Consider the following 14,920-nt stretch of genomic DNA (forward strand, 5'->3'; position numbering starts at 1 on the left):
GACAACAAGTGCAGGATGAGTTTCGAAGAACCAAACGATCCAAGATCATGCCAAATCGTCAACAATGAAATCCTGCTAACTGAGTTAGCGACGTACGAGGAACGGGCCCCAGGTCCGTACCTCTAGGATTGGGAGGAGAAAAACTTGACTAAGACATTGTTGATGGCGAGGACTGATTGTTTATAGATTGAATGTTACTTCCATCCCAGGTGGCAAACAAGAATGATTTAGGTTGATTTTCCAGTAAATATCCTACTTATTGCTCCTTTAACTTACTGAAACTCGCAGAAAGCCTTTTTAATATGTTATTGATTTGGGACAACAATTTCAAAGAATTCAACATTTTTAATATTTAATTTGCATCACCTCGCCCTATATTAGCTTTATCAAAGCATCTATTATTTGATGCCAGTTTAACCTGCTATCCAGGGACCGCACAGATTTTGACGTTATGATTCCTTTATGGTACAACTATTGATTTCACACGTTCATAAATGGCATTGTTCTCTAAAGAGACAAATATTGACTTAATGTATGGTTGTACCACAGAATAAATCAGCTTCCTACCCAGGAGTTTAACAGTGTCAGCTTTGGTTGGCATTAGTCTTAAACACTAAACTCCAGTGAATCTGCAGTAAATAGGCCTCAAAGCTGCTTCTGCTGTATTCTATATCATAAAGCATTTTGTCACAAGCATTGATATTCCAGCTTTTCCTTGTATTTGATTTCTCATCCCCAGATTTTGAGGAGGTGGAAAATCTTCTGCGGTGCAACCTTTCCTCTCTGTGCTGTCATCTGTCAGAGTGGCCGTCTCTGCTGTGTGAATATCAAGAACCGAGGGCTGTTCAGTATTGTCTGGTGATGATACTTTACCTGGCTCTAAAGCAAGGAGACAGGTAAAATGATATACTGTAGGGACTACAGCAAATGTCTTTAAACAATGAAGCCTTAAAAGATAAAAAGTTCTGCCTTTGATCCTGTTTTGAACCACTTTGGGGATATAGGAAGTGATTTTTATAGGAGGGTATTTTTCTGCATTTTGCCGACTGGGTGCAGAATAAAAGAAATGGATTAAGTTTGCCAATGAAGCTATTACACATTGTTCTTCTTCTTATTGAACAATATCTTCTTTTGCATAGCACGAGGGTGGGGGAGAGAAGGATTGTTTTTCAACAGAAAAATCTTTCCTCTTGCATCAGAAAGCTTTTTTTTTCACAGCTCTCCTTGAAAACGGTCTCCTAGGAGTGGAGTGAGACCCTTTATCAACCATTCTTACCACATGTTGCAGTCTTCCTGTGAGTCACTCTGCAGTTTCCGTACAGAAGTGCTCATCTCATAACACACTCAATGCATCACATCTACAGAACAAACTAGTTTATGTTTTATTTAAAAGTGACAAATGACTATTTTAGTGCAAGGTAAAAACAATTTTTTTTTTGCTTATCCAGTCTGTTGTGCAGAGTAGCTTAATAATCTAAGCGATGGTAGTTTTATCCAGGAGCTCAGAGTCATCCCCTATAGCTAGACGCAGCGTATCTGCAGTCTTTGCTCAGAAAAGTCATTTACTGGCTGAGTTTCTCTGGGGAGAACTATATTAACTGTGCTGTGGGAATCAATTGGAAAAGTACACTGTCACCAAACTTAATTCTGCTCTCTGCCAGTGGAAAACATTAATCTTGTAGTTTTATTATCAGAACTTTTAAATTATAGAAACTTTAATGTTATTGCTTTTAAAGTTGGTAATGTATTTTATTGATCATCTTTCTGCACCACAAATTATTACTTACCACAGAAATCATCAGCTGAACGTTGAATGTTTATTTTCACGAATAATTTTTCAGGAAGTTTGTATAAAATTAAATTCCAATGTCCAGCAAAAAACATTTATCCCACTTAAACATTTTCACGCTTTGTGACATTTCTTTTTTTCTATTCTTTTTTTTATTGACCTTTGGCAATCAACATCTCGTACGTGTTTTGAAATTGGAGTATCAGCCTCAGTGTCTTTTTTATATTAATAAACAGAAAACAATAAAAAACAGAAACATTAATTTGTGGGGAGTGGATCTAAGATTATTACGCCATAACTGAGATTAGTAACATCAACACCCAATGCCTGGTCTGTGTACTGTTATATAGTTCATCCATTTCTTCCCACATGAAGTGAACAGGTTCTTCTTATGATTGACCTCCGCTGTCATCTTCTTCAATCTTGTAAATGTTTATTGATGTCCGTCCACATGTCCAGAGTTGGGCTTTCCTGTGAGAGACGTTTTTTTTTTGTTTGTTTTTTTGTGGTGCCTGCCACCACTAGAATAGTAAACAAGTCTTAATCTTCCTTTGGCCATCCTTCAAGCGTAAGTCCAAAGAATAAAGTTTTACTGCCATTTTTTTGGATGAAAAGGACATTATGGATACTTTCCAATCTGGTTTTAGAAAATTACATTCTACAGAGTCGGCATCATTAATAGGAGCAGTGAGACGGTGATGGCAGCTGACTGGACACTACTCTGTGCCGGTCTTATTGGACCTGACATCAGTTTTGTGTTCTTATTCACAGACTGAGACTTGTTTGGTGTTTCTTGCACCATGTTAAACTGGTTCGCTTCATACCTATCAAACAGGTCTGTTACTGTTTTTATGAACCAAGGTTATTCAGATAGTGCACCGCTATCTTGTGGAGTACCTCAGGGTTCAGTTTTGGGTCCGGTTCTCTTTTTGTTGTGTTTGTATTCTTTGGGGAACATCCAAAAATGCAATAAAAATGTTTCTTGCCATCTATATGCTGATTAGATCCTGCTGTATTCGGCCTTCTGAGATGCACAAGCTGTCTGAACTCACTATGTGTTTGTCAGAAATCAAAATGTGGCTGTACAAACAACTATCTCCAGTTAAATGAAAACAAAACTGAAACCCCTATTATCTCCCCTGATGATAAAATTCCTATAATCAGGCAGCATCTTGCTTCTTTAACTCCAACTGTGAAAAGGATTCTCTGAAACCTGGGTGTCATTTTTTCCCTATCCTTTGACAATCATCCTAAATTACTAGTTCCTAACTTTTATTATTTAAGGAATATTTCAAAATAAAGAGCATTTATGTCACAGACCTTTTTAACAGTTTTAAATAAATCCTCCTCGGTCCATCTTCAGTCTGTGCAATAATGCTCCAGCAGCAACGCTGCTTACTAAAACAAACAGAAGAGCACATTTTACTCTGTTCTGACCTCCCTGCACTGGTTACCTGTGCACCTTAGGATACATTTGAAAATTTGGGTTTTAACTTTCAGAGCAATCCTCAGTCAGGCTCCTAAATATATACAGGATCTTTTGAAGCCTTTTTCTCCATCTAGGACTTAAAGGTCATTGAGTCAAATGTTGTTGGTTGCATCTCAGACCTGTTTTAAAAATTGCAGCGATCGTGCTTCTCAGGTTGTGGCTCTGAGACTGCAACGCTCTCCTGCTGTCTCTACGCTGCACAGAAACAATCTAGAGACATTGTTATTTAGACAGGCATTTGCTTTAGCATGTTTTGCGTTTTTAAATTGTTTTTGCTCCTGTGAAGCACTTTGTGATATCAGTGTCTATGAAAGGTGCTATAGAAATACAATTTTACTTGCTTTACTTATTTACTTCCTTTCAAAAGGCAGATGACGCCTGAAAGGGTATCGTATTGCTCCATGTATTTCCTGCCAATAAGCACTAATAATAACATTTTGACAGCGCTTTGTATTATAGTGAGATTTCTGGTAGGGAGCAATGAAAGATCTGGTTATACTTTTCCATTCGAATTTTCTCCAACTATGTGAGCCACTGCATTTCCATTGGCATGCCCGTACGCTTTTCCATTCTTCCTCTGTTAAGTCAGTTCATCCCTCTTTCTCGTTTTATTTTCATATATAGAGTTGTGTCTGTTTTCATGTTTTTCAGCCCTTTATCCAATCCATAAATAAATAATACTTCTATCTTTAGCCGTTTACTTAATTCTGCTGCCGGTTTTATCTTATCTCTAGCAAACTGCCTCTGCAAATTCTCAGTTATCCGTGTCATCGCAACGGCATACAGGCTTAAATCGGAGGCAACCGCACTTTAACTCAGTTCTTCTGAAAACATTTCGACACCCATCCAGGAGTCTTTGTCGATTCTGGCGGCTCGCACTTCACCTCTTACAAAACGTCTCATCTGCAGATATCGGTAAAAAATATCAAACTTTTCAAGGCAATTTGTTGTATTGGATTTTATTTTGAGGGGTACAGGAGAGGCGAGTGCAACTGTAAACTGCCCTTTTCGGGTTTTTCATTTATATGAATAAAAATCAACAACCTTTCATTTTCCCTAGTCATCCACTGCTGTGTGTTTGTCTATCACCTAAAATTCCTTTAAGATACATTGAAATTTGTTTGAGTGTCACAAGATTTAGAAAAGCACAAGGGGTGTACATACTTTTGGAAGGCAGGGTAAATAAATGGAAATGTTATTAATCCACCGTCCTTGAACGGGGCCGTTTTTTTTTTTTAGCTTCAGGGTTGCAGTATTGCAGGGTGCACTCACTAGAAATATCTGCTTCACGTTTGCAGAGTAACATTAAAGGTTGAGAAATATAACCTTCGGTCACGTTTGTCTGTTTAGTCGTTTCTATTCGTTTTCCTGCGGGGCTGCTACAGCCACTAACAGTGTTTTCAAGTAGATAGTTTATGCCCTCAGTAACACACTTTGTGTCTTTTTAAAAGTTTATGTCTTTCTGTTGATCCGTGGGTTAGCTCTACCTCCAGGGTAGGGCATTGAAAGCCTTGCCTTGTCTTTGTTTGGTCTCACCAACATTTACTGGTAGAAGATCTACTTTTTATAGGAGAGCTGAAATTAGGCATTGTCTCTGTTTACGGATTAATCTTTTTCTCGATTGATTTATGCTAACTGAATGTGCTTTTGCTTATTTTTTTTGTCTCATAGAGAGCTGCAGGTGGTCTCATTGTAACACACACTCTCTGTGATCTCGTATCAGTGCAAATGGATGTTATATTCCAGAACTTGTTGGTAAGCAGAGCTGATTTCTGTGGTTGGCCGTGTAATCCAGGCTGCTCCCAGATCAGACGGTGTTCTCCAGCGTGATGGTGCTGCTGCAGTCGGTGCAGGAGCAGGGCAACTGTGTCATTCCCCGCTCTGTTCTCCGCTCTGCCCTCTACTTGCTGGCAGTGACCCAGGACAGGAGTCCCAGTCTCGACGAGGTAAATATTATCGCTTCAGCGAACAGAAAACAGCACCCTGTAACCCAAAAAGGCTCCATAACAGCTACAGTACCACTTCATCATCAAAGGAGAGTTTACTGTTTAGCTTTGTTACATGCTTTTTGATAATACTAAACAAAAAAACTAGAAAAAAATCTTTATTCTCTAATAGGGTATACAGTGGCTTTCAAAAGTTTACGCACCCCTCTTCAAATGTCCTGATTCTGTAGAAAAATGAGAATTTAGTGAATAATTTTTAAATGTTTCTCCACATATCATGTGACATTAATCAAGTAGAAAACAAACTTATTCAAGGAAGACAACATTAAACAATCTTATTGAGTTTACCTATATGTCTATTATTTAGACGCTAAAACTCAGCTCAGCTGTCCCAGTAGGACAGTTTTTGCATTTTGCTCACACGTGTCCATTTGAGCTAAAGTCATGTTGCACAGGATCAAAACTGTACAAAGGTTTCAATTATGAAAAATGCTTAAAAAAATATTCCACAGCTTTCTTTTAGAGTGGTTGGAGGTGTTGCTAGCGACTTCTTAACAGCCTCGCTGCTAAAACAGTTTGGAGCAACACATTTTTCCCCAGATGCTGGTTGTTTTCTTTGTCTGCAACTTTTACTGTTGGGTTGAGGGTCCTCTTGTACAAAATCTCATAGTGAGTAGTTTTGTATGAACAGAGTCTAACTTCGCAGCACTGCAAATAGACACATAATCAACATTGTGTTTCAGGGTGAGGAAGTTAAAACATTTGTTTCATTGTTTCAGTATTTTATTATTCAACTACTCAATGAAGCGTTGTGTGGAGCATCCCTAGTTGAGAGCGACGTAGTTAGAAGTCTGAAAACTTGTCGAATTTGCTCATTGCTGTTGTTACCCACCATTAGCGGTGTAAAACAATAATTTATTTCTCTCCATATTGTGTTCAAACAGTAAAGTAATATGTTCATAGATGGATGTCTATATTTGCTGCTGGATTGATGAGATTCAAAGCATCAGAAGTAAAGACAAGCATTATTTCTGCATCTTTTACTGTTTTATATGTGCAGCAGCCAAATTTGATACCCAACTTGTAGCTGCTCGACGACCTTATGAATTAAAAAATTTAGGGCTTGGACAATTAATCGCATTTGCAATATAATCGCAAGTTTAAAAAAACGCAATTTCCAAATCACAGAGATCTGCAATTTTTGGCTATGTAACAATTAATGGGTGAGACACGTCCTTTAGGTGTCAGTAATGTGTTTAAAGTGGGTTTGGCTCTACATGGAAGGGAAGAGTCTCAGCAGTGAGATAATCTAATTTTATTATTTGTTTTAGAGTTTAGATAATCATACTTTTTACCAGAAACTTTACTGGTCAAACTGTTTAATATATAGACGTGTTTGTTGGTTCCACTATATGTTTAACAAGGATTGATGTCCGACTCAATTAAAAGTTATTCTCTTGAATAATAATATTCTGATTAATAAAAACAGTTACATTTCTTGTTTTAAATAGCTCTCATTTACAAAAAAAACTTTATCTACAGGGCATTTTTGTTGCTTGGGCTAATGTAGAGAAAAGTCTAAATTAAATCCCAGTTATGGTTGAAATAGATCACAATTTGGATCTTTGGCAAAACCGTACAGCCCTAGAAACAATAAAGCTTTTGGGTCCTAAAATCACCCTGACATAGCTCCATCAAAAACATAGCAGCGGCACTCAGGGAGAAGACGGCTTCACTCTCCGCCGGTTAATCAAGGTCAACGCTTGCATATTGTCTGTGTGAGACTGTAAATGTTTGGGTTTGAGATGTTAGTGTTACGTCTGAGGGGGACGTCTGAGTGTGAGGAGGAGGTAGGGACGGATTTGGAGGAGAGCAGGGCTGGGAGCAGACAGGCAGCAGGCTGCGGCCTAGCTAGGGGTGTGAATACTTTGTCTCTGCTCTGGTTCTCAATAAAGTGCTGGAACTTGATGGACTCACTGTTTCCTTTTATTCAATAAGTAACTAGGGAAGCAGTTATCATTCTTTCCCACAACAGACCTCTAACACTTCCTGTCAAAATTCAGACTTCATGGGGTGTTCTGGTTTTGTTTCTGATGCGGAAATCCTGGGCTTTACTTTTGGTGCGTTTATTTGTGACAAATTTCAGCTTTCAGCGGCTTATGATTGACTGCAGAAATAGGTCTATTTCAATTGTGACTATTTATGCTAATTTAAAGCTAAATATATAATCTCTGGTGGTTTTCAGCCCCCCCTCCCAAAGAACAGCAACTTCAGCAGTATTTTAACTTAAATTTAAAAAAGTTTATGAACTACAGAATAATTTACTTTTCTCCAACAAGCATTGAATAAGATATTTTAACTGTAGGACGATGAAAGAGCTATTGATTTGAATATGAATATGTATTTATAACCAAAGAAGTAAAGATTTGAATGATATACTCTCTTTAAGTACTATATAACTTAAGGGGATCTAAAATAATTGTATCTTCAGCATTTTTAGCTACTTAGCCAGGGTCTCACTCTGACAACTGCATTGTGAAGTCATGGTGAGTAGTTTGGCTCGGTTTTAAATAGGCCCTTTTAATCTTTTTAATTCACTGACTCAGCGCTCAGATGCTACAGGAAATTCTTAATCATGCTGCTTTCTTTGTGAAAGCTGTAATGGCAGCCAATGCTGTTTTAATGTGTCGAGATTTTATCAGTACGACAGTACCCTGACTGATGGATTTCCTGTGCACAGAGACAAAGATCAGCAGAAGATGAAGCTTTCTGGGATTTAATGTTCGACTATTAAAGTGGAAGTCATGGAATACTCCTAATCCAAGATTAACGGGTCTTATCCATCTTTCTACACAAAAGCCTCCTTGTGCTTTAGATGATACAGCACCAGAGTATTAATCTTGTTTAATATAGTTTATCTAAAGCTAAGCAGAACAAATAACATTATCTCCAAATGTGCGCTGCGTCTTCTCAAAGAGCATTGAACATCTTTTCTGAAAGTGCTTAAAGGTAAATGTTTTTCTGCAAGATTAGATTATGTCATATCAATGAGTTACATATTAAATTATACATCCAGCTGGATCTGAAGGGTTCTGACTCAGCTCAGTTTGAAAGCACTTTCTCTGACATGTTCATTTATCTGGGAGAAAGTTCTTTGGTTTCATCAAACTTCTTTTGCTCTCCTGTTCAAGGCTCATTTGAACTACATCAGCAAGGCGCTCGCCTCCTGCCAGAGCTTCTCCTCCCTCTACAGTCACCACCCTGCACTCCTCCACTTCATCTGGCGCTATCCGGAACTAGCAGAACTTTTTGGAGCCTCCGTTTTGGAGCTGTGGTTGGCCAATAAATCACAGACGGATGGAAGGCAGAACACGGTATTTATATATTATAGATAATCACCACTCCAGCAAGATTCATTAATTACAGCTACAGCAAAGTAGCTGGATGCTTTAGATTTACTTTCACATCTTTCCAGATGTGATCAGAGGTGATGAAACAGTTGTTTTTTACTGCTTGCAGGCAGATGTGCAGAAGAGGGATGAAAAGAGAGAAAACCAAACACAGCAGCAGGATCAGGAACCAGACTTAGAAACCTCAGAGCTGCTGGTTCTTTTGGAGAAGAACCCAAAAGTCATCCTTACCCTCTTGGTGAGAGCCTCTAATTATTATTCATTCTGATTCAGATTGAATGTTCTTAAGCCTTAAAACTACAACATGGCTTCTATCAAGTCTTTTGTAGATATTGTGCTTCATGTTCATAACTTCTTTGCCTTGTAGTTTTTTTTAAATGCTGTTACCACAAACGCTGTTGTCTGTGTTGATGCAGGACATGGCTGTCAGCGGAGAAGCTCCTCTTGCAGAGCATGTCCTGGATGTGCTAAGGACTCTTTTGCTTGGACAAAGAGAGTTTGTGGCAGATTTGTGCACAAGTCTTAGACCAGCCCTGCTGCAAGTTTTGCAGCGGATCAGTGTGGACAACATGGCTAATGGGCTGGGACAAGCTCACGCTGCAGCAGGTACGAAACTTAATCTGACGTTATAGGCACAAGGATTTATACAGCCACTATAGAAATAGGAAGCCAGCTGCCATAGCACAATAAACAAACATTTACTGGCTTCTGTGTATTGAACATAATAATGAAAAATATATTAGATTCAATTCATAAAACAAACTAGTTAAATGAAATGGAATTGGCTCTGCTGTAATAAAGTTGTAACAGATTTGTTCATTTTAAGTCAATCTGCTTCAATCACAGACGAATCCTGATTTTTTTTATTCATGTTTCTATTAGAACTGATACATGTTGGTTAACTTTCAGCACTGGTGCCAGTTTGGAAAGATAATTTTACATTTACTCTGACAAACTGTAGTTCATCTTTTTATTTACGTCACATAAACGGCAGCGGACTGAACTGACAGGCTTAATGCTCACGCTGTCAGGTTGAAATGAGTTCCTTCCTGCAGGGAAATTTATTGCTGCAGATAAAATGTATTTGTTGCTCCACCGCTCAACAAACACTGAAAGACTTTCTCATAGTTTCAAGGCAAAGTTTACATCCACTCATCATGAGCTAGAATATCATAGGCTTGATAAGTTTATTTGAAGCATTCTTTTATCTGTGTGGTCATGATAACAATATTCTTTAACTCTTTTGTTTTGTGCGTAATTTTCCTGTCCTGCAGAGAGAGCTCACAAAATGACGGATCCGTAGGTATTTATAGAAATCTCTATTAGAAATACTGAAATTGGCTTTAATTTGTTCAAAGGGTTTAACAGTATCAGAGTCCAGTATGTCCATAATATTTGACGGCCCCTTAGATGACCATTCAGACAAACCAATGCTCCCAAACTCTGCCGGTAACTCTGGGTTCAAAGTTAACGGTGACCAAGAAGAGATTTAGATATTTCTTCACATCTCACCAGACCAGCAAAAAAATAAACAATGAAGTTACTTCTGAGATGGACTATTTGATCTATACCACTTATAAAGAAAAGACAATTAAGTTTACTGGGGAGACAAGATCGGGATTTCAGATCTAACCATAAAGAGTTCTTTCTATTCATAAACCAGTTTGATATGATTTTAAGTTGTGCTGACCAATAATAAAGCTGCTTAGTTAATATAGAAAACTTGACTCTTAGGTGTTTGTTGTTCCAGACAAAGCGAGCTAAATGAGAATTTAGTGATTTGAAGTGTGCAGTAGGATAAATAGCAGGGAAGATTTTGATATAAATAGTTCAGTCGCGGACGAATGTTAATTTTTATAGTATTGATTCTCTTTAATAAAGAGGTTGGCAGGGGAGCCCATTTTATTAAATCATTTTTTATCTTCTGAATTAAAGGTGAGTAATTAGTTTAGTCAAAAAGATTATTCAGATCAGGTGTAACAAAAATATCCAGATACTTGAAGCCTCTCATAGACATTTGAAAAGGAGATTGCATGAACCTTTCTGGTTGGATGCTGAAAGGGGTGGCGACAGATTTTCCTAAGTTGATTTTATATCCTGACAAAGCACTGAACGTAGCCACTGATTCCAGAATAGCTGGAATTGGTTTCTCAGGATTGCACATATAAAGAAGTACATTATCTGCGAATAATGAAATAACATGATTTCTACCGGCTATATTTATTTCAGATACATCTGGATTGGTCCTGATAATCTCGATCAGAGGTTCAATAAACAATGTAAACAATAAGGGTGAAAGGAGGCACCCCTGCCTACAACCCCTATGAATCTTGAAGGCCTCAGATATCAAGCCACTTGTGTTAACTGAGGCTGTTGAGTCTGAATAAAAGCTTTTAACCAGATTGATGAAATTTGGGCTCAGACCGAATTTATGTAACACCTGAAAAAGAAACTGCCATTCAACTCGGTCAAAAGCCTTCTCTGTCTAGAGGGAAACAATTACTGCTGACTCTTTGTGCGTATTAAGGTACTGAACAACATTAAGAACGCGTCGTATATTGTCTGTGCCATATCTCATTTTTATAAACTGGGTTTATTATTTTAGGGAGGATATTTTCAAATCTCCGGGCCAACACTTTTGCCACAATTTTCTAATCAACATTAAGCAAACTAATAGGTCTAAAGGAGGAACAATCCAGGGGACTTTTACCTTGTTTTAAAAGAAGACTGATGGAGGCGTGTCTCCACAGGGGGGGGATGCCATTACTCAAAATGTCATTAACAGCGGGCATGAATATTGGTTGAATATCCTGCCAAAATAACTTAAAGCATTCCAATGGAAACCCATCAGGTCCTGGACGTTTCTGTTTGACATAGATTTAATTACAGCCCAAACTTTTTCCGGAGTAATAGCGGCATCTAAAAAGGCACGATCCTCTCCCGTGACAGAAGGTAGAGATGATTGGAGAGACATCCGTAGTTATCCGATTGGTTCTAACCTGTTGACACTGACCCTGTCATAAATTGGGCTTAAGTCATTCTCGCTGGCCAGGCTATATCAATCCATCCATCCATTCTGAGTTTTGTAAGTCTGTGTTTAAAGTCTGAACTCTGTAGCAATATCTGGCCCAATTTTGTTGTAAAGTTTGAATTTATAGTTTAAAAATGGTTTAAAAAAAAAAAAAAAAACTCTGGCAATTTGAGCCAGAAAAAGTTTGCACAGTGATTTAATAATTAAAATGAAGTCACTGACCTGAATAAATTAAGACAGAAATTAAACGTGCACCTGAGTATGCGTGGGGTGTCGTACAGAAATGTGATACAACGCACAGAGGCCACAAATCTTTCCAAAATAATTACAAGGGTCCTGCGACTGTGAGGTGCACATGACAATAAGAACTGGAGAGATGTCTGTAAGGTCAGAAGGAAATATAAATGTCTCAGATTCTGCTGCACTTTTATAATACCATAGCAGCCATGATTAATTAAAAGCAGAGTGGCGGCTGCAGGAGAGAAAAACGACAGACACACACACGGCAACACACAGACAACCTACAAGTGAGACTTTCAGAGGCAGCAACACAGCTATAAAGTAATCTCGAAGGTTTAATAGGTTAGTTTGGCTCGACGTGTTTTTTTGCAAAGCTTAATGGAAAGCACTTAGCTGAATTATTTTCAAATCTGAAAAGAAAGTCGTAAAATAAGAGCTGCATTGAGTTATGCTGATAGGATCATTTCCCCTGGCAACATCTTTTATCAGAGATACAGGCTAAATGTCTTCTGTAAGATATATTTATTTTTATCTTACCTAACTGATTAGGAAACAGTTAAAAATAGACATAGACTTAAACTCCTAACATAACTACACGTCAAGTAGTTTTTTTTTAAGTAGAATTATGACATTGGGAAGCGAAGGTGCACATATCCACACTGATGTGGTTTCTAGATGGAGCAGACGAAAGGCAGGAGACAAAGGATGTGTTTACGTCTGGTAAACAGTACGCTGAGAATGTTTGCAGTCAAGGCTAAAGACTTGAGGCTGACTGTTTTCCACAAACTTCACAGCTTCAATGTTTCTGGCACAGTTCGCAACAACAAGATGAAATGTAATTAATTAAAAACATGTTGAATCGGTCAGTTGCCAAGATCCTGTTTTCACTCTGTCACAGAATGACCTGCTGCCACCATCTCAGTGATCCCATCATTAGCTCAGGGGGGAAGCGCTGATGGGGCTGGGTCAGCTGATGTCTCGCTGACGTTTCTGACTGAGCTGGAAGAGGAGATTAATTTTTCTGTTGTCAACCATGATTACCCCCAAGGAAACGTGTCCTGTCATCATTGCTTTGCATCAAAAATGCCTCAAAGGCAAGTCTAGTTTTTTTTTCTAGCAAGATTGCTATTCATCGTGGTACCAAGAACATTAAGGATGGAGGATCGTTTGCTGTGAGGAAAGCTTCAGGGTACCCACAAAAGCCCGGCCAGTGTCATCATCTTCTTCTGCCCGGGACACACTGTGCCATTTTCAGCCGTTGCAGACGAAAGATGAGGACTTTAGAAAAATCCTGGAGAACTCTTTGGTCGTGGCTCTGAGTCTTACATCACAAAGTGAGACAGGTTCTAGGACGGCTGTTGTTGGTGTGTTTCGACCAAAGATGACATGAGATCAGTATCAGACAGCGTCAGACATTTAGAAACGCTAGCTGTGTGCAGGTCTGATGGTGACAAACCAGTGACCGCTTTCATTATTCTGGTAGCCTAGAGCAAGACTGATAAGTAATTTGGACCCCAGTACATTTTTTACTTGTGCCTGCAGTGAATTTTGATACGCTAAAGTGGAAAAAATCTATTTTTTAAATTATTTTTAAAGAATTATTATTGCATTGATGTTTTATTAAACTGATTCATCCAAAGAAAACTATTTAATTTATTACTGGACTAGTTTATATTAAACTTATTTGATTGTGGTTTTGTTTTGGATGGATTTTTGATTGAAGAGTGGCACGTGCGGCCAAAAAAAGCTTATTTTTTATTAATAAATCCAGTAAATCCAATAAAGTTGCTAATTGTTGTACGCTGTAAGTGATACAGCAGTAAACAGTGATAGCACAATGTGGACATGTCAAACTTGACGTCGTACCAAAGATTATTATTATTAAATCCACGTCGCACAACGTCATGGAGTAGTCTTATAAGTTTAACTAATAAATCACTTATAAATAATGCCGGACCGAGCCTGACCCTCTGCAATACCTGACAATAAAGTGGCAGCTCATCGTGATCAAAGGCCAACTGGTATTAATTAAATACACCAATCTAACAGCAGCTTTAAGAGTCCCTTATTAGAATGTTTACTCACATCAATCAACTCTATGGTCACATCTGACAGACAACTAATACAGCAGCAGGACGTGATCTTTCATAAAAACTTCGTATGCAACCAGAGTGAGTTACAAACATATACATTTCAAAAAAGCCAAATTACGTGGCTATGCACCTTTAAGAGGTTTCAGCTGAAGGACTGGGTTTCCACCGTTGCACAGCTTTCTCAGAAATGGAGGTTCTTGCTTACACAGAGCAGTGAAGACTTTGAGAAACTGACCTGATGTCATGAAGGGCACCAAAGATTTCTGTTCAAGAAAAGCAGCAAAGTGAGACTAATATTGTACAGGAAGTACCAGGATAGCGCTGCAAGAGGACTGGAGTCCTGCTAATTTATCCGATGAATCTGACATCTTGAAATCTGACTGTCCACAGAAGAAAAGATCAACATAGAGAGGATGCTTTATTGACAGAGATGCGAATCAAACGTTTAGTTTGAGTCAATGTCAGACAGTAAAATAAAAAAACAAAAAAATACAGAAACAAAACATTTACTATATATATATATATATATATATATATATATATATATATATAAAATAAAACTTAGATTTTATTAAAATTTTTAACAACAAAGTAATGCACACAGGTTTACAGCAAATATGACTAATACAAACTGGAACACTATAGAGATTTTTAATAAAGTATACATCTCAACACAGCATTTTCCAGTTCCATGCGACTTCGGCATCATCATAAAACCAGAGGGGAGCGATCCACTTGATGTGCTAATTGTATCCATACCCGAGTAAGGCTTCTATCCGGCTCCATCGTAGACTTCAAAAAGGTGGCTTTTTGAAGTCTTAACAGATATGTTATTTTCTCCATTTGGTACAGTTGTCTTACTTTTCAAATACAACTTATCCACTTAACCGTAATGCATTTCGAGGCTGCTGTGAAAAGAACA

At 38.1% G+C, this 14,920-nt stretch overlaps 1 protein-coding gene across 2 annotated transcripts in view; it reads left to right on the forward strand.

Annotated features, from left to right (window-relative positions):
• The window catches only part of LOC105938036 (meiosis inhibitor protein 1), a 110,176-nt gene that overhangs the window by 65,616 nt on the left and 29,640 nt on the right, over window positions 1-14,920 (forward strand). For both annotated transcript variants that reach the window (XM_036148702.1, XM_036148703.1), the window contains 5 exons: window positions 740-896; window positions 5,074-5,224; window positions 8,416-8,598; window positions 8,744-8,872; window positions 9,051-9,240. In XM_036148702.1, coding sequence (XP_036004595.1) covers window positions 740-896; window positions 5,074-5,224; window positions 8,416-8,598; window positions 8,744-8,872; window positions 9,051-9,240 — 810 coding nt within the window. The remainder of the gene's footprint in view (window positions 1-739; window positions 897-5,073; window positions 5,225-8,415; window positions 8,599-8,743; window positions 8,873-9,050; window positions 9,241-14,920) is intronic.

The sequence above is a fragment of the Fundulus heteroclitus genome, chromosome 16 (assembly GCF_011125445.2).
Source record: "Fundulus heteroclitus isolate FHET01 chromosome 16, MU-UCD_Fhet_4.1, whole genome shotgun sequence".
NCBI classification, from domain to species: domain Eukaryota; kingdom Metazoa; phylum Chordata; class Actinopteri; order Cyprinodontiformes; family Fundulidae; genus Fundulus; species Fundulus heteroclitus.